The sequence below is a fragment of the Mustela nivalis genome, assembly GCF_964662115.1.
Source record: "Mustela nivalis genome assembly, chromosome: 1".
Lineage (NCBI taxonomy): Eukaryota > Metazoa > Chordata > Mammalia > Carnivora > Mustelidae > Mustela > Mustela nivalis.
The window spans coordinates 84,545,700-84,573,570 of record NC_139020.1 but is presented as its reverse complement, the minus strand read 5'-3'; the positions used below and the strand labels follow the sequence as shown (position 1 = coordinate 84,573,570).

The following is a 27,871-nucleotide window of genomic DNA, read 5'->3' as shown; positions in this document are numbered from 1 at the left end:
AAAGGGGAGAATGTTTTTATTTTCACACTTTTTAAAGTCTTGACATAGAAGAGGTAAAAACAAACCACAAGTGAAAATTTTAACTAAACAGGCAGACCGAACAGGAGCCACTATATAAAGTTCAGGACTTTATCCATACCTTCAGAATTGGGAAGTCTAATCTTAAAAAAAAAAAAATGCTCCATTTGGCACTTACTCAATTTCCTTATGTAGTGGTATATCTAAAGTTTATGAATTAGCTTTTAGTTCTGGCACACTTATTAAGTCTGATCTTGCTTATAGAAATAGGATCTTAAAACCTCATTCTCAAGACACTTTAAAACTCAAGTAAATGCTTTTCATTCAAGGATGTGGAAGGCATTCCTTTTTCAAGCCTGATTCATGGTTTTATAAAGCATAAAGATCATTTTTATCATTTCATCATCTATATGCTGGGTCCTAATATTCTTTTTGATGGTGATATATTCAATGACAGAAACTTATATAAAGAAAATTTCTTCTTAATTTGTAAACCAAAATTTCAAAAGTAAAAATGCTTTAAGTGATAGGAAGACATTCTTATGATACAAGCAAGCTACTGCTCTAAGCCACTGGCATGAGCAAAAATCACAAAGAACAAATTGTTTTTTAACCTTTAAATAGTCCATGTTTATTACAAATCCACAAATACTTTAAATATATTTTCTTCTGCAATAAAAATTAAAATAACCCCAAATTAAAAGCTTCTGAAGATGTTAATATTATGAATAGATTAACTTTCCCCCAATGTCCGGTAATAAACTGAACCCTACATAAAAATGACCTAAAGTGGATCAAAGTGCATAACAAGTTCATATTAATGATTCTTCATATGCTCTTTTACTAAAGCAATCAAAGCAAAATGAATGTAAAAACTTGTTTTATACTTGAAGATTAAGGTAACCTCCAAGACATCACAACTTTTGAGATTTTAAATCCAGCGCTACAGTATGCAAAAATACTAGTCTCCTAAAAAAGGCAAACTTGAAAAATTCCACACATAAAATGGCCTGAATATCATTAATAATTACATTCTCCATAATCTTTTATCCAAAAACTTCGAAGCTATCTCTTTCAGTGTTTTGAATGAGCAATCAAAATAGTCCTGTTGTATTCAAATTTTAAATCTAAATTTCTCCTTTCTTAATACGGAAGCATAGGCTGAATAGACAATAAGAGTTATTTCGTCCAACATCCTGAGCGTAGAGATATGAAAATCATCTACAGCACAATCTCATTGTGTCATCATCGATTCACCTTCTTCACCAGTAGCATCTTGGGAAATGTGGAGGTCTTCAAGCATCTCAGCCAGACTAATTCGAGGGGCTCCTTCATCATCTGTGTCACTTTCCACAGGAATGGTTGAATCTAAAAAAAAAAAAAAAAAAAAAAAAAGCAAGGATTTCAAATCAATACAAATATGGAAATATGCAAAATGCCTGCCCCCATCATTATTACTACTATTTAACCACATTATATCTGCAGTTCTTGTATCATATCTAGAGCAGGTATTTATAGTCACTAAATGAACTACATAAATATATGAATAAATATCCATTAGTATAGGAATCAGGAACCTGAGGGATCACGGTAGGATACAAATGATATCAAATGTGGCAAAACGATATTTTAGTAATTCTTACTGTTCTGCCAGTATTTTTATTTTTTATAAATGTTTAGTAAGTTTTAAAAACAAAAGAAGTCATTTATGGAATGAAAGTTTAAGATACGGAAATACTTACACTGGGGTAATATATCTACACAAAAGCAAAAAATACAATTTAAATCAAACACCCCTAAAACACTAACCTCTATAAATGTTTACATTTTTTCTAATTGCCTCATCTTCTTCAAGATCTTCAAGGAAATCTTGGTATTGCCTACAGAAGGATAAAGGATAAAGAAATATTTAAGTATTTCATGTGCTATGGTGAGTGCTGTGAAGTGTGTAAGCCTGATGATTCACAGACCTATACCCCTGAGACCAAAAAAAAAAAAAGGAAATATTTAAATATTTCATCTTTACCAATGAGTAAAATGTTTTTCTTCATTTTCAGCACTATAAGACAAATGTGTTCCAAGTATTAAAATCTTTAAAAATAATATCTGAAGTCAAATATGGATGTTAATTAAATAGTCTGGTAAGTTAAAAAAATATTTTCTTTCAAAGTTATATGATTAAAAAAATACACACTTGGATATAAGGTGATATTGAATATGAAACAGTTAAGAAAACGTCCTCCTACTTTACCATCCCACCACAAAGTCTTATGACCAAGTTAAAAAAAATACATACACTTTTAAGACTACAGATGAAATAAAATATGTACTTACAACATCCAATTAATTTGACATTATATATTTATAAATACTTATTTTAAATTACTTTATGAGATTGTACTTTGGAAATACTATTTTCCCACTCACATTTCATGATACAATTTTATTTAAACTCTTCATTTTTTTAGATATCAGTGTCTTCACCAGCATTAAGGCCACTTTTGAATCGCCCAATATACTTTTCTAGAAGACAACATCTTCATTTCTCCTTAAGTTGTTTGAAAAACAGCATATTTGATATTAATGGACTATTTTCTTTTTATCCCAAGTCACAGTTATTCACTTGCTATTTGTGATACCCACAGGTACTTATTTTAGTTTTTCAAATGCATTGTTCACAGTAACACTGCAATTCTCAGGCCAAAACCCAGGAAATAGTAATTAAATGTTAAATATCATTATATCCTCTTACACTGTTTCAAGTAACACAGTAAGAATACAAAACTAATATTGAATGCAAAATTCATGAGATGATTACATATAAAAACTCTACAGACTTATTATAAGGATTTCCTTTGAGACAATACAGAAGATTTAAAGAAAAGTAGGACCTTTCATCATCTGTATCCATGTTTTCTCTATCTCTTGCAAGTTCTTTCAGTTTCCAGTTTCTGCGACGCTGACGTTTGGTACGGTCATAATTCTTCTTGATTAATACCTAAAAGTAACAGAAATATTTGCAAAGTTACAAAAAAATGGGAACAAAGTAAAGGGGCCTCAAAATCCAATAAAGTTAAAAACTGAAAGATTGTGAGAAAGCTAGAAGTCACCAGACTGATGACAGTAGGGATCAAGGAGCAGTGTCAAGAGAAGTTTCAATATTTTTTCCATGTACTTAGTATTTTATGAAAATGCATTCTGCCATTAGTTCCATAACTATTAAAATTTAATAACTGAAAATTTCCAGTGATTGAGAATTGCTCTTTTTTTACACCAAAAACTTCACATTTCTAGTGCCTTTTTTTTTTTTAAAGATTCTATTTATTTATTTGAGAGAGCAAGAGAAAGAATGTGAGTGAGCAAGCTCAAGTGGGGGGAGGGGCAGAGGGCGAGGGAGAAGCAGACTCCCCACTCACTGCAGAGCCCGAATGAGGCAGAGTCTATGATAGTTAACACCACTTGCTGCACCTGTATTAACTCCTCTTTGGAAATAAGAACCCGTATAAATAGGGGCACCTGGCTGGCTTAGTCAGTAGAACATGTGACTCTTCATCTCGGGGTTGTGAGTTCAAGCCCCACATTGGGTGCAGAGATTACTTAATAAAAATCTTTAAAGAAAGAAGAGGAGGAAGAAGAACAACAACAACAACAAACTGGGACTCCTGAGGCTCCTAGGGCTCAATCCCAGGACTGCAAAGGACTGGGACTGCAAAGGACCAGGGACTTCCCAGGACTCAACCATGGCCTGAGCCAAAGGCAGCCGCTTAACAGACTAAGCCACCAATGCACCCCTCTGGTGTCCTTCTTTATACCAAAGTTCAGTTCTCAGCTACCATTCACATAATCATCCTGAAATATTACCACAGGCAGACATTCCCCCTTTTATTACTACCAATAAACAATTATAGAACTACATATGTCTTTTACAAAAATATGTCCTAGGACAGTTTAAAAAATTGTGTAATAAATAATTTTATACAATACAAAATCTTATATGACCATCTTGATCTCCTCTTATGACTGCTAAGACTTTATCTAAACTATGTTTCTATTTCCTAACTTACTAATTAATTAATAAAAGCACAACTGGGTGGTGAGAAGAGGAGTCCTTCTTATACCATGACTTCACTTTTGCCCACATCTAAAGAAATCAGTGAAGATTAAACAAGCAAGAATTACAGACTTTCACAAGGTTCACTCTTGCTTATGATTCTAATAAACCCATGTTAGAATTTAACAGGCTTTTTTCAGAAGAAACATTCTTTCTCCAAAACTCAACACTGTAAAGATTATTTTCAACTGCAATTATAGTCAAACCTGAAAAATCTGAATAATGGTTTTAATTCTAAATGCTTTAACTGAACAATAAATGAAATAAGCTGAGCCTAGGAGAATGAACCTAAATTAAGTCCTAATGGTCATCATTTTTAGCTGCAAATTTATTTTTGCTCTACAGATGGTATCAAGCATTTTGACAGAGAATGGAAATTCAATTATAAGAGCAACAAAAAACTTAATAAATCTTGGATCTTCCCCACAAAGACACATGATGCTGCCTTTAAACCTTAACTGCAATTTCAAAAGAATCTCTAAATTGATTTGTTATTTTCATAAATGTGAACTCGCACATCTTACCCATAAGAGTTATTAAATCAGTCCTCTTTAACACAGGAAAAAATCTAAAGCCTTACCACATCTGGGACTCTATCTGAGTTCATTTTGTTGACATGCTCATCATTTAAGTTACAGTTGGCCAAATCAAACCTGAAATAAAAATAATTAAACACTTAATGACAAAAACATTTATTCTTTCCACATTACTTTTTATTTAATGTATGTTCACCTGAAAGCACATCTAATTATCTTTTCCCACATTAAAAGTTTTGCAGTTTACTATACAATGAACATGCCTCCACATGTCCTGGTGAAGATAACAACATACTTTTACCTCCAAGCTTCACATATTACCCATCACTGTCCATCTTATCATATATTTGTAGAGGAATCAAAACAGGCATATCAGTATAACATTAGATTTCAGTTAGACGGTTCCATTTAATTCAAACAAACAAACAAACAACAACAACAAAAAAAAACCTTCCTCTCTAGTTAAAAAAAAAAAAAAAATCCCCAAGAGCAAAAGTAATGCTTAAAGCATGCTGATAAGCCCTGTATTAAAACAGACTGTCTTGTGCCTATAAAGGAGCTTTATACTATGGCTTCCATATTTTAAAAGTGAAATATTTGACCAACAGCGTATGCATAATAAAAAAAAAACTATCCACTCCCCAAAAAAGCTATAAATATGATCTAACATACAACTTCAGGGTTCAATTACTCAAAATCTTGGATTAAATAATTCTTTACAATGATGGCGAAATAGAGTGACTAGGGTTTTTGTCCAATCTAGTTTAATTTAGCTATCAATAAAGTGAACTGTAAAGTTCCTAAGAACTCTTAAATTCTTATTAGAATACACATTTTTAGTAGTATTTTTAGATCGCTTGCTGGCTCCCAAAGAAAATTTGCAATGCTAACTGCCAGTTTAAAATACTGTAAAATAATACAAACCCCAATACCAGGTCTCCAGGATTTAGAAGATGTCCCAAATGAGTGCGACAAAAATACTGTTTATCTGTATTCATTTCAGAAGTTTTCTGTATCCAGACTTCCCCGAGGGTATGCTTGACAGGAAAGAAAATGCACTCTTCAATAACCCAAGCATGACTCAAAATGCACCTCACAGAAACTATATACAATGTTGATTTTGGTTTTCGAATTTTCATTTTAAAGACAGCAACTGTTTTATTTTTTCAGATCTCTGAAATACTGTCAAAATTAACTAATTACTGTATTTAGTACAAAAAAAGACTCAATAAGGAATACATAAATATCTTTATTAAGATTTAAGACTTTAGAAAACATTAATATCATCTAAATACCGACATATATAAAATTTTCAAAACTAATGTTTTCACAGGGTAACAGGCAATACAGACTGAGCAAAAAGAATAACTGAAAAGTCTTAACTCCAGAAAACATTTAACAACCCCTTGTTTTACACATAACATTAAAAAAACCCAAGGTTCAGACAAAGCAATCTAGCAACCCAGTGGCACTACTACCACTACTAGAGAAATTGGATGACTACTATTTGAAGTATATTCCTTTTTGTGCTTAATATCTGTTGCAGAAACAACATCCCAAGTTTGAGTATTTTTTTTTTTAAAGTAGGCTCCACGCACAGCATGGAGGGCTTGAACACAGGGCTTGAACTCATGACCCTGAGATCAAAACCTGAGCTGAGATCAAGAGTTAGACACTTAACCAACTGAGCCACCCAGGTGCTCCCCAAGTTTGAAATTTTAAATTAGAAAACCATTAAAGTACCTTTCCAACACAGGATTTTACAAGCAACTGTAACTTCAGGCTGAATTAAATATAGCACTTGCCAATACTTTTTACTAACAAAAAGAGATGTAAGTAAAATGGGATCAAGAGCAAAATACTAAGAGTTAGAGACTAGGGTATTATGGAATCTCAAAGAGATGAAAGAATAGATAAAGGGAGAAACTGAAATATACGATAGTTCCCAGGTTTAGAAAAGAACTGGGGGAAAAAAAAAGTGAATTACCAGTTTCTTCAAAACTAAACATATCTCACCAAATGATACCACAAACATGCTCCTTGATACATACTTATCCAAAAGAGTTGAGAGCTTATCTCTCTACAAAACCTGAAAACACAAGGTGGTTTATAGCAAGTTTATTCATTATCAAATAGGATTATCAGGTATGCATGTAGATTCATCAATTTTAACAAATGTAGCACTCTGATGGGCAGGTATTGATAAAGGGGTTGGCTGTGGCATGTGTGGAGGCAGATGGTATATAGGAAATCTCTTACCTCCTCTTAATTTTGCTATTAAATGAAAACTGCTCTAAAAAAGTACAAGTTGTTAAAAAAAAAATTTTTTTTTAAGGCACAGGAGCTCCCACTGGCTCAATTTGAGACAATCTGAATGTCCCAAAGGAAAAAGAGGAAGACAAGCAAGCTAATAACAAAGGGAAAAAAAATTGTAACATTACAATGAAGGGATCTGACTATCAGTGGAACAGCCAAATATTACTATCACTTGGCATATAAAAAGCAGAGAGACACTTCTGAAATGTTCTGGCCAAACATAACCTACGTATAATTAAGTCTTTTAGATCCACTTTTCATTTAAAAGAAATACAAGAAATTAAGAAAGATTTAAAAAAGCATCATGAGAAAACAATAAGAGATCCATAAGATTAATGGATTAATGCCCTAACTGCCTTAGAAAGTTGGTATCATCAAGGGAAGAAAAAAAAAAAAAAGGAGTGAAGGGGGCCATTATTACATACAAAATTTAAGAGGTATAACATTCACATTCAATATGGGCACCTGTGTAGCTTAGTCCTTAAATGTCTGCCTTTGGCCAAGGTCATGATCCTAGGGTCCTGGGATCCAGCCCTACATCACATTGGGGCTCCCTATTCAGCAGGAAGCTTGCTCATCCCTCTCCAACCCCCCCTGCTTGTGTTCCCTCTCTCTCAGTGCCTCTCTCGTCAAATAAATAAAATCTTTTAAAAAATGTGTGTGTGTGTGTGTGTGTATGGTCCCCAACCAGATACTAGTTTGAATAAACCATAAAAGGCATTTGGGGACAAATGAGGAAATCTGAACGATAATACTTGGATTCTGTAGAAAAATGTTCTTATGTTTTAGAAATGCATACTGAAGCATTCAGTAATTAGTGCTAATATAACATATACTTAAATTCAAAATGTCTGAAAATTTTTAAAGTCAAAAAAGGTTTGCTTGTCATTTGGTCTTCCTATACAAAAGTAAAGCTAAGAAATGCTTTTTTACAATAAACATTTTTTAAAACATTTCTAACATTAAAGAGAAAAATGAATTTACCAGATAGTATTAAGTCTAGTAAATGACCACGTGTTAAGTAACATACAAACATGGAATGCATTTGTAACCCAATGAAGTACTAGCTTTACGTGGAACCACATTTTGGAATTATTCACAAACTAAAAAACCTAAAAACACAAAAGAGGGATCAAAACAGTTAATTCGGGGGGGAACAAAGATGGACGGGATGGAACTTACCTTTTTTGATATCATTCCAGCACCTGCACTGCGTTTTAGATCTCGGACTATGCTGCATTCCATCACAATAAACTCCTCTAGCTGTTTGGGATGGCATAAACTATTGAAAGGGTGACTCCAGAAAGTGCTTCCATCAATATCTGCAACTAATTAGAAACACAGAACATGAATAAATGAAGTATTTCAAAAGCCATCAAATATATTAATTAGAAAAAAGTTGATATATATGAACTGAGAAGCATGAGGGCAAGAGACCACAGTGGCATTTCTCTAGAATCATCATTTATTCTATAAATCAGCCCCAAATTTCTCATAGCAAAAGAAAACTTTCGGGTGTCAATAATATAAGTAGTTACTATCATCAGAACCCCACAGAGCTAAGGGTCTTCAAAGTAAGATCAGGGTGCTTGGGTGGCTCAGTCAGTTAAGTGCCCAACTCTTGATCTCAACTTAGGTTTTGATCTCAGGGTAGTGAGTTCAAGTCCTACGTTTGGATTCGAAAAAAAGCCTACTTCAAAAAAATAACAAAAAGTAAATGAGATCAGATCCACTCAGTTATATAGTTGTTTCATGTGCTGGCACTTAAGAAACATTATCAGTCATCTCAGCTACTTAACAGGAAATAAAGTTCTACCTGACAGATACGCATCCCGAAACTGCAAAAAGACCTCTAACTTATGAATTCTGATTGACAAGGATACTAAATGACTTACTTAAAAAAAAAGTTTGATTTTTTACAACAGAAAAATTACAGGAAGTATATGAAAAAGATCAAGAAGCAGGAGGTGCATCAATATGAAATCTTCTTTAAAAAAGTTTTATAAAGGGAATGTTAAAAATTATGTGTAATAATGATAAAACTAGTTAAAATTCATATTTAAACTAAATGTTTTACTGCATTATAAGTGAAATGTTCTGAACTTTACTAAACTTGTCAATGAACTTAAATAATTATTCACAAAAATTAAATGAGGTAAATAAGTCAATTCCAGTAAAAATAAGTGGACTAAAACTAGTACATTTTTTAAAAGTTCAGACTTGTTTCTTCAAATAAAAAATACAGGTTTTACTCATCAAAAGCTTTAAAAATGCCAGTGTTTTGTAAGAATTAAACAGCAGTAAAAAATCTTAACTAGTTTTTCATAACAATATTACCAAGAATATTTGATAAAATTAGCAATATAAATTATTACAGCTTGCTGGACAAAACTGTCAAGGTAAATATTTCCTAAAACTTACCCTGCAGGGTATTTGGATCTATGAGATGGATGGCACTGGTTACTCGAATACACACACAAATCTGGTTCATATTTCCCAGGCTTTGTGCCAGTTTTGGAGGCAGACAAACAACATTATCCTAGGCATAAGAACTAACAATTAGAGTGAAGCAAGTCCTAAATAACTGTCTCCAATAAACACTCATCAATATAAACCTGACCCAAGTGTATGTCCCCAAACCAAAACATTACTGTAAATTCTATTAACAAAGGGCCTAAGGAAAAACAATCAAATCTTAAAGAAACAGAAAATAAGCTATTCCTTCTAAAGATGGGAATATCTGTCTTAATAAAAATGCTTTAAAGTATTTTTCCAGATCTTATTCAAAGTATTAAGTTTATTTCAATTTTACTGAAGTGTGAATGCTTACTGCTCTATAGTAATACAGCGTACATTCTAAACAAAGTATTATAAACATCAGAAGGAGAGTGATTTTCTAAATCCACCTGTGACTTCTTATAATTTCCACAAAAAATAAATTTCAGAGAAGCCACATGTTTCTCTTTTATGGCTACATGCATCAATACATAATCAAAAATTTAATGGCCAAAAAGCACATGTGTCCACGTGTACACTGTTTTTAAACTGTATTAAAATATGAAAAAAATCTGAGTTGTATTTTAAGCTGTGTATTCACAATCACAGGCTCCTCCACTGCAGGGGCATCCTGTGCATCTCTTAAGAATACCTAGTCCAGCACTGTGTTTTTCATTTCTAAGTCTCAATGGATTAATGAAAATACTCTTACATTATGCATTTATTCTGTTACTTACCTGAATCACTCAAAGCACTTAACCTATAGCCTAAAGTTGGCATCACACCTAGATTCACATTTCCCAGGCTTTGTACCAGGAAAATGTTTACTGTTTTAAACCAGGGGTCAGCAAAATACGACCCTCAAGTTAAATTTGGCCCAATACCATTTCTCTAAATAGTGAAATACCATTTCACTATTCATTTACCTATTATCTATGGCTACTTATGTAAATAAACAGCAGAGCTGCCCACAATTTGTAAAATAGACTATATGGCCTGAAAGCAAAATCATTGACTATCTGGCCCTTTCCAGAAAAATTTTGCTGACATTGCCTTTTTTTTTTTTTTTTTTTTTTTTTAAGTAGGCTCCATGCCCAATGTGGGGTTTGAACTCATGACCCTGAGATCAAGAATCACATGTTCTCCTAATGAGCCAGCCAGGTGTCCCTGCTGACCGCTTTAAGCTATCATTTCATCCTGTTACTATACACTGCACCATGAATTTGTACAGTTATTTTTAAAGCTTTAGAGTCACAGACCTAGGCACACATTTTGGCTTCATTTTGTAGTTATGTAACTTTGGGCAAGTCATCTAAACGCCCCACGCTTCAATTTCACCATGTTCAAAATGATGAAATGCTTTACCCCGGTATAACAAGATGAAAAAGTGAAATATATTCAAGTACTTAGATACAAATTTATATGGAATGCTCATAATAAATTATGGTACTTATCATTATTAGTAGATATTGACATGTAAGTTCCTGTATGGTAGAGACCTCTAAATAATAATCCTTAATATACTGCCTTCTATACAGTAGATCCTCAGTAACTATTGCATTTTAATTCATTTATATTTTTGAAACAGGATTTTACCTTAATACAATGAAATGAAATAAATGATAATCTACAATTTGTTAGATCATTTTAAATCACAAAAATGATTCTACAATTTCATTTCCACACTACTGAAATGTATTTTAATGTCATTTCCTGTATTCAAACTTTTCATATGTCCACCAGAATCACAAATTTTAAAGAATATGAACATTAAAAAACTGCAACCAGGCCCTGAGTTAGTCTACCACAGTAAAAGGTATGCCAATTTATAATTTTAAGCATGATTATTTTTTAACATCTTTTTAATATGGCTGAGTATGTCAGAAAGGAATCATTTAAGAGGGAAGTTATTCTAAATTTTTAACCAATCCCAGAAGGAAATCAGGAGCTAATAATTACATATAAGCCAATTAATTACTTATACTCTTTTATAGACATGGATTAATTAAATGAAAAAAAAGTACCTTGCATATTGGAACAATTTCCACAGAAAAAGTGCTTTTGTAATTGTATGTGTTACTATGGATATCCTGAGAGATCAATCTCTGTGAGGCTTTGTTTCTGCCAAGAAAAAAAGTTTATAGTAATAAAAAGACAAAGGTTCCTTATTATAGTCTAGGGAGTATCAATTTTTATCACATCAAATGATCACTCCCCAAGGTCAGAAACAGCTTTCTGATGCCTGCTTTGAAAAAGCCGAATTTCAACCACTTACATTTCAAAGCCTTCACCAATCCAACTGCACCCTACCTCTTTTCAATTTTATTTATTTATTTATTGGCTCAGACCAATGTAGTCTATATATAGCATCCATTAATAGCCACAATAATGTCCACCAAAAGTCTTCGTTCACACTAATCTCACCTTTCACTATAAAGTCTACCTTTGAAAATTTCCCATTTTAAGAGATCTCCTCTCTTCCATGAAGTCTCTCCCCAAAGCCCTCTACCCCCATCTTTTATCTTACTCAAATACATTCAGTCAAAGGTTTAGCACTATAGTATTTATCACAGGGTGATGTCTAGCTCACCAAAGAGATTCTTACATACTCTTTGGTTATAATTCCCTAAAAGTGGCTAATCTAACAGAAGCTTACTAATTACATAATTATTCTTACTACAATTCAAAATTTTTTTAACATAAGAGATGCCTAAGCCTGAAGAACAGATATGATCTACATTCATTCCCAGCTCCTTGGACTTAATCACATTTAGGTTCAGAACATACCTACAAGGAACTGTACACTGAAGAAATTCTACCATTTTCTGAGCATGCTGTTTTGAGGAATAGTAGAAATCCAGACCATCTTTAAAAAGAAAAAGAAAAGCCACATGAAAATAATTCTTCAAAATAAGGTTTTCCTCTACTAATGACTATCTCACAAAAGTGTAGTAAACAAATTATTAGAAAACACAAAAAATTTATCAATTAAGACAACAAAAACAAACAAATCAGACATAATAACAAAAGAAAACAAGATTCACAATTTTAATTTCAGACAAAATAAAACTCAAGGTCAAAGGAGGAAAGAAACGGGGCGCATGGGTGGTTCAGTCACATCCGACTCTTCATCTCAGCTCAGGTCTAGAACTTGGGGCTGTGGGTTCAAGCCCCACACTGGGCTTCACAATGAGCATGGAGCCTACTTACAGAAAGTGGAGGAAGGGAGAAAAAACTACACAGAAGTGTATTTTATATAACAATCTCCCAAGATAAAAGGAATGCATCTAATAACATAGCACTGAGATGCAGAAAACAAAACTATTAAAAAAAAGAATTAATAAATGTTAACACATGCACAATCACTATGGGAGGTTACTATGAGACTATCAAAAACAAAATGACCAAGACGGTATTACACTAAGCAAAATAAGTTAATCAGAGAAAGACAATTATCGTATGATTTCACTCATATATGGAATTTAAGAAATAAAACAGAGGCTCATGGGGAAGGGAGGGGAAAATAAAATACGTTGAAGTCAGAGAGGAAGACAAACCATAAGAGACTTTTACCTACAGGAAACAAACTGAGGGCTGCTAGAGGGGTGGGAGGTAACGGATGGGGTACCTGGATGATGGGCATTAAAGAGAGCACTTGATGTAATGAGCACTGGGTGTTATTTGCAACTGATGAATCACTGAACTCTACCACTGAAACTAATGATAATGATATATGTTAATTCATTGAATTTAAATAAAAAAGAAAACAAAAATAAAATAACCAAACTGACTAAAAATAGGAAGGATACACAGAATTTGAGTAACTTGTTGATTTAACTGAGATTATAGAACATGGTCCCAAGAAAATATATTATTTTTAAAAATCCATAGAACATTTATAAAATAATTAAATAAAAAGTTTTTCTTTAATTTTAATAAATTCTAAACAGTATGAATTACTAGACAGTATTATCTGATCATAATGCAGTAACATAAGAAATCAGCAACAAATGGATAATTAAAAACATACCTACCTACCCGCTGGGAAATGCTTATAGAAATACTCTTCCAAACAATTCAGCTAACTAGGAAACTAAATAACTCAGAATAGCCAAAACAATTCCCAAGATGAACAAAGTTGTTAGGAATTATACTTCCCAATTTCAAAACCTGGTAACTTTAGTCAAGACAGCATGGTACTAGCGTAACATAGATATACGGATCTATGGAACAAACGAGAATCCAGAAGTAAACTCTGACATTTACAGTCAACAGATCTTTGACAGAACATCCAAGAATTCACTGAGGTAAGAATAGACTTTTCATTGGGAAAACAGGATAGCCACATAGAAAAAGATGAATTTAGACACTCATCTCACATCATGCAAAAAAAAAAAAAAAAAAAACAACCCACAAAAAGGGTTAGATCTAAATTTAAGAGCTCTAACTATAAAACATGTGAAGAAACACAGGAGAAAATCTTTGTGACACTGATTAACAGGAGTTCTTAGACATAACAACGAAAGCATAATGGATGAAAGAAAAAACTTTACACACTGGACTTCAAAATTTTAAACTTCTGCAATTCAAATGACATCACACTTCCTGACCTCAAAATACAAAGCTACCATAATCAAAACAGCTTGGTAATGACAAAAACACAGTCCTAATAAACAATGGAACAGATCAGAGAACCCAGAAACCAATCCACACATCTAGGGTCAACTGATCTCCAAGTACTAAAAATACACTCTTGGACAGTCTCTTCAACAAATGGTATTGGGAAAACTGGATATCCACATGCAAAAGAATGAAACTGGACCTTTGTTTTACACCATTCACAGGAATCAACTCAAAATGGATTAGAGTCCAATAAAAGACCTGAAACTATAAAAGCTCTAGAAGAAAACAGGGGGAAAAGCTTCACAGCACTGGTCTTGGAAACGATTTCATGAATAGGACACTAAAAGCACAGGCAACAAAAGAAAACAATGGGACTACATCAAACTCAAAAGTTTTTGCACAGCAAAAGTAACATCAACACAGTGAAAAGGAAGCCTACGAAAAGGAAAAAATTTATCTGTGAACCATATGTATCTGATAAGGAGTTAATCTCCAAAATGTATTAGGAACTCCTACAACTCAACAAGAAAAAAACTAATAACCTGATTAGTTAAAATTTTAAATTTTAAAAATGGGCAGAAGAACTATATAGACATCTCTCCAAATAAGACATATAAATGACCAGTAAGTATATGAAAAATGTTTAAGGTCAAAACTATCAGGCAAATGCAAATCAAAAACTACAATGAGGTATGACTTCATACTCATTAGGATGGCCATTATTTAAGCAACAACAACACAAAACAAGTACTGATGAGGATACAGGTAAACTGGTTCTTGTACACCAGTGGAAATGTGAAATAGCACAGCCACTATGAAAAACAGCATGGAAGTTCTTTAAAAAAATTAAAAAACAGAACTACCATACGTTCCATTAATCCCACTTCTAAGTATTTATCCAGAAGAACTGAAATCAGAATCTCAGAGATATTAGCACTCTCATGTATACTGCAGCACTGCACACAGTAGCCAAGATGATGGACATTTGGGTTGTTTCCACAAAAGAGGAATAGATAAAATGTGGTATATAACTACCACGGGATTTTATTCAGCTTTAAAAAGGGAGGAAATTGGGCGCCTGGGTGGCTCAGTGGGTTAAGCCACTGCCTTCGGCTCAGGTCATGATCTCAGGGTCCTGGGATGGAGTCCCACATCAGGCTCTCTGCTCAGCAGGGAGCCTGCTTCCTCCTCTCTCTGTCTGCCTGCCTCTCTGCCTACTTGTCATCTCTCTCTGTCAAATAAATAAATAAAATCTTTAAAAAAAAATTAAAAAATAAAAAATAAAATAAAAAGGGAGGAAATTCTGCATTAAGCAACATGAGTGATCTTATACTGAGTGAAACAAGCCAGTCACAGAAAGACCAATACTACATGACTCCACTTATACGAGATACCTAAAATACTCAAATTCACAGACTCAAAGAGTGGAATGATGGCTGCCAGGGGCTGAGAGAAGGGGGAAAGAGGGAATTACCAATTAATGAGCACAAAATTTCAGTTAAGCAAAATGAATAGGCTCTAGTGAGCTGCTGTACATTGTACTTAGAGTCAACAATAATATATTATACACTTAAAATTTTGTTAAGAAGGAAGATCTCATGTTAAGTGTTCACATCACAAAAAAAAAAAAACACAACATTAAGACAAAGAAAACACAGGCTACGAGCTACAAGAAAATACCTGCAAATCATATACATGATGAGGAACTAGTATCCAGGAAATATTTTTTTTTAAACTCTTAAAATTTATTAAGACAAACAATCCAATTAAAAAATGGGCAAAAGATCTGAAAAGTTATGTCACCAAAAAAGATACAGGAATGGCTAATAACCTTATGAAAAGTTGATCAACATTAGTCATTAGGAAATGCAAATTAAAACCACAAAATGAGATACCACTTCATCACCCTCTAGAATGACTATGAACAAAAAGAGACAATAATGTTGGTGAGGACACATAGAAACTGGAACCCTCAAACACTGCTGATGGGAACGTAAAATTATACACCCACTGTAGAAACAGTCTGCCAGTTTCTTAAAAATAAATATAAAAAAAGATGATAAACATAAATTTATCATGATTCAGCAAGTCTACACCTAGATATATACCCAAAATAATAAAACAACTGAGACACTTGTTGAAATAAAATATGCAATGTATAGTGGAAAAAGGTAGCTATAAATACCAGCTACAAAACCAACATGTACTCATGAAAATTTACAAACTTCAGTGTATTTAAATGTCTAATTCTTGATTTTGGCTCAGGTCACGATCTCAGTGTTGTGAGACTGAGCCCCTTGTCGAGCTCCACATTGGACATGGGAGTCTCAAGATTCTCCCTCTGCTCCCTCTCCCCCAAAGAGTACATATTATACTATATTGTGTTAAAGGACTACCTCTGGGATCTAAAACTGATAAAAGTGTTGTAGACGTTTTTTATTCACATAGGTGTGAACTTTTACTATTTTTACTATTACTATGATTTTAAAAAACAAGGTTACAAATAAACCACAAACAAAAAATTCATTAAATCAAACAAAGAACTAGTCAGGGCAAGGGGGTGGGGGAGGACAGATTAACTCCTCTTGATGAAAAAAGGGCTGATGAACTTGGCAGTATTTTTGGTTTTGAAAATGACTGCAAAAGTATGTCCCAAGATGTATCCAAGTCTTTTGCTACAAAAAAATTCTTTGAGTATATTTCTGCCATGATGATGAAAAAGAATAGTGGTTTGCTTTCTTAGCTAGAATATTTGGATCTACTTATCCCCGAAAGAGTTACTCAAAGGAGAGTTATGCAGAACAAAGATGTCTTTTTCCCTGGTGGCTAACCACAAGTTGCCAGGCACTATGTTAAATAGGCAGCAAAGTACCTTACCCACAGTAAGTATTCACTGAATTGTGTTTCACCGATTTAGGGGCACCTGGGTGGCTCAGTCAGTTGGGCATCTGCCTTTGCCTCAGGTCATGATCTCAGGGTCCTGGGATGGAATGCCATAGGATTCCCTGTTCAGAGGGGAATCTGCTTCTCCTTCTCCCTCTGCTCCTCCCTGTCCCCCTCCCCCACCCAGCTCATACTCATCTCTCTGTCTCTCTATCCCTCTAATAAGTTAGTAATTTTTTAAAAAAATAAATAAAGTAAATTGTGTTTCTCAGATCTGGACTACTATCCTTATGTCTACTGGTAAAACATTTAGGTCAGATACAAAGCTTAAAAGATTTTCTCCAGGTGACAGCACTACATACATCTCCCCCCATTTAAGGACCCAAGAGCACACTTCTGTACTTTCCCAAGACATACAAGATATGAGTAACAGATCAGTTAGTAACAATGGAACCTCGAGCTTTAAAATGAGGAGTATGATATAAGAATTTGGTCATTCCTTCAAGAACAGCTATCTCTAGGTCTATAGAGACTAGGAAAACAAATGAATATAGATGTTCACCAGTAGCAAGCACCATTTAAAAATATTAACCTTTAAGAGTATGCTTAAGAATATTTATGTTTTCTACTATAAATCAGAGAAATATTCTAGACAGAACATACTCTAAGGAACCATTATGAAATCATGCAAAAAATTTTGAATTCCACCTTTAAGAAATCTAACTATATCACTTGTATATCAAAACCAAAAATATTACAAAAGAACTTACAGATCTCAAAACTAATTTTCTTCCAATCAGTAACTGATCTTTGCATACAACAAGTTTTCAATGAATTTTCCATCAGAGCACTTTACATTATATTAATGCAGTTACTGGTTTACTCATCTGGTAGCTACTTAGTATAAATTTAAATTAAAACATCAAAAAATCAAGAATTCAGTTCTTCATTACACTAGACACATTTCAAGTATTCCACTGCCATATACGGTTAGTGACTATCATATTGGACAGTGCAAATAAAGAACCAAGATTTTTTTTTCCTAAGAGAAGAAACTGTTCCTTTGTACAGTACTATTCTAGATATTATCAATAAAGATAAGACCTATGTTAGTTGAAATAACTCTGACATCAACTGAAATGCTTTTAAATTTTAACTCACCGTGAATCTCTTTGATACGAAGTGTATTCTGATGCATTCCATATTTCAAAATCAACTGTTCCAGATAGTAGAAAGTTTTTTTGTGCAAAGTCTAAATACGAATGCATTATTAGATTAATAGTGAAATGTAAAAAAAAAAAAAAAAAAGCATCTATATATCTAGCACACTGATTTTTAAAACAAAAATGATCTTTAAAGATTATCTAAAACATGATAGTGACCTATTTTTAAAAGTGATTGTTCCAGAAACCTAGCCTATCCCTGGTGCCTAAAGGATTTGAAAAGAAGGGAAAGGAGGAGGTTTTACTAAGTGCTCCTAACTGACAAAGATGAAATACAAGATGCAGGATTCAATCATCATCTTTCTCTCAGTACCTTTTGCCGCACTTGAACCACAGCCTTCCAGAAATCCTTAGCTTCTACTCTGTGGCAATCTCCACACATCTGAGGCTGAACAACATAATCTACCACAAACACTTGCTGAAGGATAGCACCATTCATCACCTGATGGGAGTGGGGGGAAAAAAAAAAACAAATCAAACTCCTCCTTCTTGCCTTTTTGCTTAATAACAAGTATTTTTTCCTAAAAGAAAATAATGTTTAGTAACTTTAATATTTAAAGTTAATATTTAACATAAGTCTTTTTTCACAAATGCTTTGAGGACATCCACAATAAATCAATTAAACATCATAAAAATAATCCTATTTTGAGAAAAAAACAAGTTTAATTTGTAGGATTAAATTAATATTTCACATTTATCTTTAAAGTGCTTTAAAAAGTCTTTGAAGAATTTAAATATCTATATACATGTGTATGTATTAAAAAAAAAGACAAAATCTAAGAAACACTGTCTTAGCTCGTGCTTTTATCTCAATCTTTTTCCTAATAAAAATAACCTTAGCCACTAATCAAGAGCAAGGGCTGCTCTTACTAATGACCTGATCATCTGGCAGATGACCCCTGTCCCCCAAAACCCAGAAAGCTTAAAATTAAGAGTATAATCTTCTCCTTTTAAGCTATTCAAACATAACTTGCCAATATATCCCCTCATTTTTACTACCTATACTTCAGAAATGCTGAGAAAACTGTATTCAGCTCACCTCTTTCTGAATAGTCAGTTTAACTTTAAGTCTCTTAGAATGGGGCTCAGTCCAAACAAAACCTGCATCTACAAGTCGGACCTTCAAAAGGACACAAATAAAAAGAAACGTAAGTTTCTACCTGAGAAAAAAGATAAAAGAACAACTCATTAACAAACAGATTTCCTAAGATGTTTAAAGAATCTGTGAGTAGCATCACTACTAAACATCACCAGTAAAAAAAAAAAAAAAAAAAAAAATCATCAGAGGTATGGCAACAAAAAGCAGTAAAAGGACCATCTAAGGACTACATTAATGCAACTGGTATAATTCAAGCAAAAATTAAAGTATTTGCAGAGAAAAAATCTTTTTCCCTAAATAATGTTTTTTAAAATGGAAATTATACTTTTTAGAAGAAAGCAAAGATCTGATGACTCATCATCTACTAGAAATTTCATTAGCAAAGTTTCTACTTGGATTATTCTAACTATATTAAGTACACAGCTTTAAAAAAAAAAATGCATTAGGGGGCATCTCATGCTGAATCCACAGTGTAACTCACTGCTTTATCAGCAGAGGCCAAAAAAACTCTGCTACATGTGAGGAACTCAATGTAGCTCAATATGGCTAAAATAGGTGTTTTGAGGAAGAGGGAAGAGGAACAAAATGGAGGTTGTTTCAATAATTTAGGCAGGAATTGTAGGTGATCTGAACTGAGAGGTATTGGAAATAAAAGAAGCAGAAAGACCCAAGAGTTATTTAGGAAATGAGATCTACAGGACTGAATGACATCTGGGTATGTGAAGGAGGAAAAAAAACCAGATTCTAGAATGAGGCTCAAGTATCCAGTTTGGGTATCTAGGTAATAACTACTTTTCTGAAATAAATAAAGGACAGATTTGATGGAGAGAAGATGCTGCATTTGGTTTCAGACACCTGAATTTAAGAGGATCTATCTATGTTATACCTATACAAAGCTGTTCAGTGGATATTAAGATACACATTTGGTTTAGAGTTCTATGGAGAAACCAGAAATGTAAGTAACAGATTTCCTTCCTTAGATCCAAACTGTCCACTTCTCACCACCTTCACTACTGACCCAAATATCACCATTACTCATGATTTCTACAATCACTTCCTAAAGGTCCCTCACTCCTACTTCCCTCATATGTAAACTAAACACAGCAGCAAGGGATCCTGATAAATGATAAATCATTCATCTTACTACTCTACCCCTATACCCATTACACTCAGAGCAAAAACCTAACCTTCTGTGACTTTCCATGACTGCTGTTTTCATCCCCCACTAGTGTTCCCCTTCCCACTTTATGCTAACTATATAGCTATGCTCCTGCCTCTAGCCAAACACATTTTCTACCCATAATTCCCTTCTGCAGACTTCTGCACAGCTCCCTCCCATACGGCCTTTAATGTTTACTCAAATATCACCTTATTAGTGAGGCCTTACCCAAACAGTCTGTTTCACTTATTTATTTTGTTTGAGTATAGTTGACATAAAATGCTAACCACTCCATTTTAAAATGCAACTCTTCCCCTATGCAGTTTTTATCCCCTTCCTGGTTTTTCCTTCCACAGAATTTAGACCCTTTTAACAAATGAATAATACACCTACTCCACACCCTCCCCTCCAACAAGAATAAAAGTTACCTAAGACAGACATTTTTGTCTCTGCCATTCACTGCTATATCCCCAACACCAAAAGCACACTGACAGGGCTGACACTTAATCAATGCTGCCGAATGAACTAATGAGTTATTAGGACTTATCAGACATTTGACAAAAGCATGAAAGCCAGAACTATGAAAGTGAGACAAAATCACAGAAAAAATTGAGTCCAGAGACAAATTAGGGAACAGAAGGAAATTTTTTACAAACCTACTATCATAACCTTCAGAAAAATTCAACGGAATACAATGCTGTTGGAAGCAATGTAAATTGGTATAGCCACTGTGGAAAACAGTATAGAGGCTCCTCAAAAAGTTAGAAATAGAAATACCATTTGATCCAAAAATACCATTACTAGATATTTAACCACAGAAAACAAAAACACTAACTTGAAAAGATATATGCACCTGTATGTTCACTGCAGCATGATTCATCATAACCAAGATATGGAAGCAACCTAAACGTTAATTGATAGATGCATGGATAAATAAGATATGGTATATATAGAAAACGAAATATTATAGAGCCATAAAAAGATGAGAGCTTGCCATTTGCAACAACACAGGTGGACATAGAGGATATTAAGCTAAGTGAAGTAAGTCAGATTGAGAAATACCGTATGATACCAGTCATACATGGAATCTAAAAATCAAATGAATAAATAGACAGATTAAGAACTATAAATACAGAGAACAAACTGATGACTGCCAGAGGGAAGGGGGCTGTGGGGATAAGCAAAAGGGGTAAAGGGAATAGGAAATACAGCTTCCAGTTATGAAATGAAAAAGTCACAGGGATAAAAGGTACAGCACAGGTTAATATAGTCAATGATAATGTAATAGCATTGCATGGTAAAAGATGATAGCTATACTTGTACATACAGCATAACCTATAAAGATGTGAAATCACTATGCTGTATGCCTGAAACTAATATTCTGTCAACTATATCCAAAAATTTAAAAAAAAATTAAAAAGAAAAAGATTTTTTAAAGAAAGAACAGAATGCATCAAAAACATTAAGACTATGGTAAAAACTCTGGAACACAAAAATATCACTGCTGGAACCAAAACAAAATCAATACAGAGACCAGAATATAAAGTAAAGCACCAAGAACACAGAAAAAAAGACAAGAAGATGAAAAACAAACAATATAAGGGGGAAAAGGTAGTTTTAAGCCAGTAGGGACAACACAGACTAACAGAAATTCCAGGGAGGAAAAAAAAAAGAAATGGAGGAAAAAATCCCAAAGAACTATTACATGAAATTTTCAGAGCTTAAAAGAGAATCTGGACTTTCAAACCAAGAGTCCATTTGAGTTAAAAACATAGCTGATATAAGTAGAAGTCATAAAGTTTAACACAGACAACTGAAACTATTATGCAGAAAGATAAACTGGGCTTAAGGTCTGGTTTTTTTGGAGACATTAATGCACTGATTTTAAGTAATAGGCACAAATATTTTCTTTCTAGAGCAACACTGAAAATAAAAAGAAACTAAATACCATAGCCTTAATACTATAGCCTTCTAAATTATGTTTAGCAATGGTTTTATGTATTTTTTCAGAAAAAAATTTATTGCACATAGAGGTTCTCAATAAATAATGAAAAAAAATGATTCTACATTAAATCTTTTAAAGCAAAATGATTTTCTTTCCATAAAAATACATGTAACTTTAAAACATAGAAACAAAAACACATACCTATAAAAACCAATTTTAACAGACTGACCTACCTTACTCAGAGGGGCTTTGATTTTTTTCAAACACAATGCAAGAAGTTCCCTGGATTCTAATGCACACTGTATCCAAGTTCCAGGTGGCTGGAAATACCTGAGGGGGAAAGAAAATACTGAAACCCAGCATCTCTCAGGAAAAACAAAAAATTTCAATGTGACTCTGCAGATGTAACACTGATTATTAATCAGACATAGTAATTCCCAAGACTGGTTTGAAGCATTTCAAATGCATTTAATAGTTTCAGAAAACTTTCAATTAGATCAGTAGCTTCAGTTTAAAAATTGAAATCCCAAGTATATTTGAAAAAGCCTATTTGATATTAAAGAAGTCATATTACTTCAAACACCAGTAAAGAATTCCAGGGAGGTATGACAAAATTCCTAAGAGTTTCTTGAAGCTATACCTTGAAAAACAGGTAAGAAGTTACCTGAAAATAGCTTTAAAATGGTTATAATAAACCAAATGGTTGAGAACTGACTTCTCACACACAGAAAAGGTAAATTAGTACCTCATACTATGTATCAACAGTAGTTCAGACTATTCATCTATTTAAAGTCCTTTCTCAAATTTTACATTGCAAAACATGTTTTTAAATCTTACATAAAACCTAATTAAATTAAAATTTCAATCCCTGGGCATATGCCTTAAGATTTTTTAAGCCAGCCTACTCAAGATTTAGGACAGTACTGGGGTGCCTGAGTGGCTTAGTCAGTTAAGCGCTGTCTTCAGGTCAGGTCATGATCCCAGGACCATGCCCCACATGGGGCTCCCTGCTCAGCAGGAAGCTTGCTTCTCCCTCTCCTACCGCCGCTCCCCCTGCTTGAGCTTTCTCTCTCCCTGTCAAATAAATAAAATCTTTACTTTTTTAAAAATTTATTTATTTGACAAGAGAAAGAGGGAGTGAGCACAAGGGGCCAGGCAGAGGAAGAACAGACGCCCTACTGAGCAGGGAGCCAGACACAGGGTGCAATCCCAAAATTCTGGAATTATGTCCCGAGCCAAAGGCAGCTGCTTAACCAACTGAGCCACTTATTTTTTTATAAATAAATAAGACTTAGGGCAGTGCACATAGTAAGTGCTCAATAAATGTTAAATATATAACACTTCTAAATATGTTATAGAAGTACTTGTTTTCACTATGTTTGTTAAGTGAATGTTCTGATTTTCACTTTTATTTACTTAAGATTTTATTTTTAAGTAATCTCTACACCCAATGTGGGGCTTGAACCTATAACCCCAAGATACAGTCACAAGCCTCTACCTACTGAACCAGCTAGGCTCCTGATTTTCACTTGTAAAGGTTCATTCAAAAACCTTATACAGGTTCCTTTATTATAAGCATGCTTTTAGAGTTAGAAAGGGCTTCATCTATCTAATAAAGCCCTTTCATTCTGATGAGATTAAGTTTTAGAGAAGTTAACTGGCAGAGTTTCAAAAAGCTAGTCTGTGAGAAATCCAAGACAAACTAGGTCTCCAGATTATTTGTCCAGTGCTTTTTTCACTCTACCATGCTTTTAAGAATAGCAAATATCTGTAACTGATTAAGTCTTATACTTGCCAAACTTGCAAACTGTAATCTCCCTGAAACAGTACAGGAAAGTTTCATGTGTTTGTATATATGTACATTTTATTTTACTTTTTATTTATTTTTTTTTTTTTAAGATTTTATTTACTTGACAGGCAGAGATCACAAGTAGGCAGAGAGGCAGGCAGAGAGAGAGGAGGAAGCCGGCTCGCAGAGAGCCAGATACGGGGCTTGATTCCAGGACCCCGGGATCATGACCTGACTCTGACCAAAGGCAGAGGCTTTAACCCACTTAGCCACACAGGCGCCCCTATATGTACATTTTAAATATTTTTCTGGAAAGACAGTGTTCAAATTCCCAAAGGGTTTCATGAACCACTCCCCACCCCAAAAAGTTAAGAACCACTAGAGCCCTAACCCACTTAGGAAATTACAGGCAATTAACTTGATGTAGGCAGTTATCATTAGGGAGTTTTGTTACCAACAGCTAACTACAATCACTTTGTTACAATGGCATTTTAATAGATTTTTTTAATAAAAATTTTTATTTATTTATTTGAGAGAGAGAGCATGCGCATGCACGTACAAGAGCATGAGCTGGGGGGCGGGAGTGCAGGGGGCTAGGGAGAAGCAGGCTTCCTCACGAGCAGGTAGCCCAATGCAGGAACTTAATCCCAGGACCTAGGAATCATGACCTAAGCAGAAGGCAGATGCATAACAGACTGACCCACCCAGGTGCTCTGGCATTTTAATCGATTTTTAAAACACCTTGCTAACTGACTTTAAACATTCAAACTTAAGAGGCTTTTTATCATACATAGCTTCTGGTGAAAAAAAAAAATCCTCATGATAATAACAATATTATGTCCTTAGTAACTAAATCTGCTTTCACTTACCCTTACAAACACCAACTTCTATCTATTAACTGTATAAACCAAACCTATTAAACCCTTATAAGAAAAAGCAAATTCAAACAGCTTTACATTAACTTTACCAGATTAAAAGGACAAACTAGAAAAGTGAACTACAAAATTGCAAAACCTAAAATCTTTGGCGACACCAACATAAATAACAATTTTATCTCAATTACATATGCTTTATTCTACGTACCTTGGATGTCATCTCAGCATATCCCAGTGGCTTTCCCACATATAAATCTCAACTTTAAGTAGAATAAAATAGTGCTGCACTGTACCTTTGACATTGCTTGCAGAAAGATACAGAGACCTGTTTCGGAATGCCTTGGCTGATGTCAACTTTACTTCGTAAACAGGCCACGCAAATATTGGCAGGATTTGGACTAATCGGGACACCACATTCACAGCATAAGCTTCAATAAAGCATAAATTTTTCAAGTTAAGTTTCATAAATGCACTGGTTATCAAAGAGACAACAAAAGCCTTCAAGTTAGGCTATAGCATCTCTGCTTTAAAAACGTAAGAAAACAAAACAAAACAATACAAAATCCTGGCAAAGTAATCTTCAAAGATGCTATACATAAAGTGTCACCTTGGAATACTAAGGCAAAAAAAACAAGCATGGCTAGAACTCCAAAAATCCTTTAAGTATGGGGATGTCCAAAGGGCTGAGAGAGTCTAACGGATTTCTAATAGTGATTATCAGGCAGCTTCAGAGTACAAAGACTTTTTTTTTAAGATGCCCGTAGAGGATTGCCAAAATGCAAACATTTGACCAGAGCAGAAAATTTTTCAAAGGATGGAAAACATACCATGCCTCGTGATTCAGTATATTGGACTGATGGCATCATTCTGTGTGTACTGGGGACAGGAAATGTTTAGCAATCACTGATGTGTCCCAAAAATATGTTCTAGAATTTATGGATGTTCCATAAGGTAGCTAGCCAGCAGGCACATGTGGCTACTCAGAATCGGAAACGTGACTAGTATGAATACAGAACGTAACATTTAGTTTTATTTCATGTTAATGTCTTTAAATCTACATAGCCACGTATGCCTAATGGTTTTCACATGGACAGAGCCAATCAAGAACATACATGGAACTCTAGAACACTCTTGAAGGATTTTTTAACACTCTTCAAGTATTTACTACAACTTTCCAACTAAAAAAGGAGTCTGACTGTCTCAGGAAATAAAATTTTCCACTTTTCCCACTGAAGAAAAAGAATTCCCTCCGAAAACAAAAACAAAACAAAACAAAACAAAACAAGCTTTCCTCACAGGCATTACGTTTCAAAGAGTCACTTTAATATCTTTAAACTTAAGGGGAACGTGGGAAAGGGATACGACTCACATGTGTCCAGGGGTGCGGTCGGTGGATTCTGCCATATACTCCATTTTTCTGTATGCCCTGATTTTAAGAGAATGAATTGTGGGACTTAAGTCATTTGTCCACATTCAGCTCCATACAAATCTTCCTTCTCCTCTGAGTAAGGGAGGCAGCCAAGCCTCGTAAAGAGGTTAACAACCCAATTCCACGCGGTAACTCCAAAAAGTTAACTTCCTTTAATAACAGAACCCAGGGAATTCTGGAATTTCCCACACGTAAGACCCTCGAGCCATTAAACTCGGCCGCTGACCGAAGGCATCACTTCGGCGCCAACTCCTACGGGCCCAAGCGGGGGTCTTGAAAGGGCCGGGGCGGCCACCCTCACCCTCACGCCGGCAGCGACCAGGCCTCGGACCCGTGCTGCAGAAATCGCCACCCCGACCCCCGCACCCAGCGGTGGGACCTCACGCGGGCTCCCGGGCCACGGCGCACACGCGGTACGCACGCGGCCGGAGGCCTGCCGGAGCAAAGGGAATCCGCCCCACTCTCTCCTCAGACACCCCCGCGCGACAGCAGGCCGGAGCGCGGCCCAGAACATACCTAGCTAGTCTGGAACAGACCCAGATTTGCGGCAAAACTGCGACACGACAGCCCCCCACAGCCCCCTCAGGGCTGACCCCAGCCGGCTCCAATACAGCGAGGATCTCGCGAGAGAAGAGCTCGAAATCCCGCGGGCCGAGAGCTGGGAGTTAAAGGGGCGGCTACGCGGAGGAAGGAGAAGGCATTGGCGAGCTGTTGAGGTGGAGGTGGGGCTTAGAGACGGGGCAAATGGGAAGCTGTGGGGAGAGAAGGTGTGCCTCCTTCAGGCCGTGGTGCCTGAGGCCGGCGCCGGCTTCCCAACTGCTCTAGGGTTGTCTTCCTTTCCGGTTTTCCCTGGCCAGAGTTCATTCCAAGCTAACCTCTCCCCTGTGTATAAATCACTCCTCAGATATCCTGGGAGCTTGCTTGCTTCTTGGTTAAATGATTATATAAAAGTTATCTGTAAACAGTACACAAAGAAATTAAGCTCCATCAAGGGCAGTGTCTTTAATCTCTTGTTCCCATCATACGCCTAATGTCTGCTACATTCTAACTAGTCAAGTGCATATTTGTTGAAGAGATGAAAGAAAGGTAAAACCCAATTATTTGTGAAGTCTGTTGTTTCTAGTCCATTTAAGTATGCTAATTAGTACATTTAATATTTCCTTATGACTTTATACCTTGATCTTAGTACAGCACAGAGCATGTCTAACCACTCATTCTCATGACAGAACTTCAAATATCTGAAGAACACAATCGTTGCTTTCTGTCTTCTCACCTAAATTTCAAGGAATAAGCAAGGTGATCAAAGTAGGCTTCTCATTTCTTGCCTGGGGTACTATAGTAATCTCCCATTCCTTGTCCTTACTTCCAG

The 27,871-nt window shown here is 34.9% G+C and overlaps 1 protein-coding gene across 1 annotated transcript; it reads right to left on the bottom strand.

The window, feature by feature from the left end:
* NMD3 (NMD3 ribosome export adaptor) lies at positions 1-27,174 on the bottom strand. The gene is made up of 16 exons (XM_082687700.1): positions 27,019-27,174; positions 26,443-26,499; positions 25,367-25,501; positions 22,643-22,739; positions 19,246-19,326; positions 18,520-18,648; positions 18,145-18,235; positions 12,265-12,343; positions 11,502-11,598; positions 9,403-9,520; positions 8,164-8,309; positions 5,590-5,702; positions 4,710-4,782; positions 2,910-3,016; positions 1,828-1,898; positions 1-1,386 (listed from the first exon to the last, which is right to left on the bottom strand). The coding sequence occupies exons 2-16, from the start codon at positions 26,484-26,486 to the stop codon at positions 1,253-1,255; spliced, it is 1,515 nt and encodes a 504-aa protein (XP_082543826.1). The 5' UTR covers positions 26,487-26,499; positions 27,019-27,174; the 3' UTR covers positions 1-1,252.
* Positions 27,175-27,871: the final 697 nt, after the last annotated feature.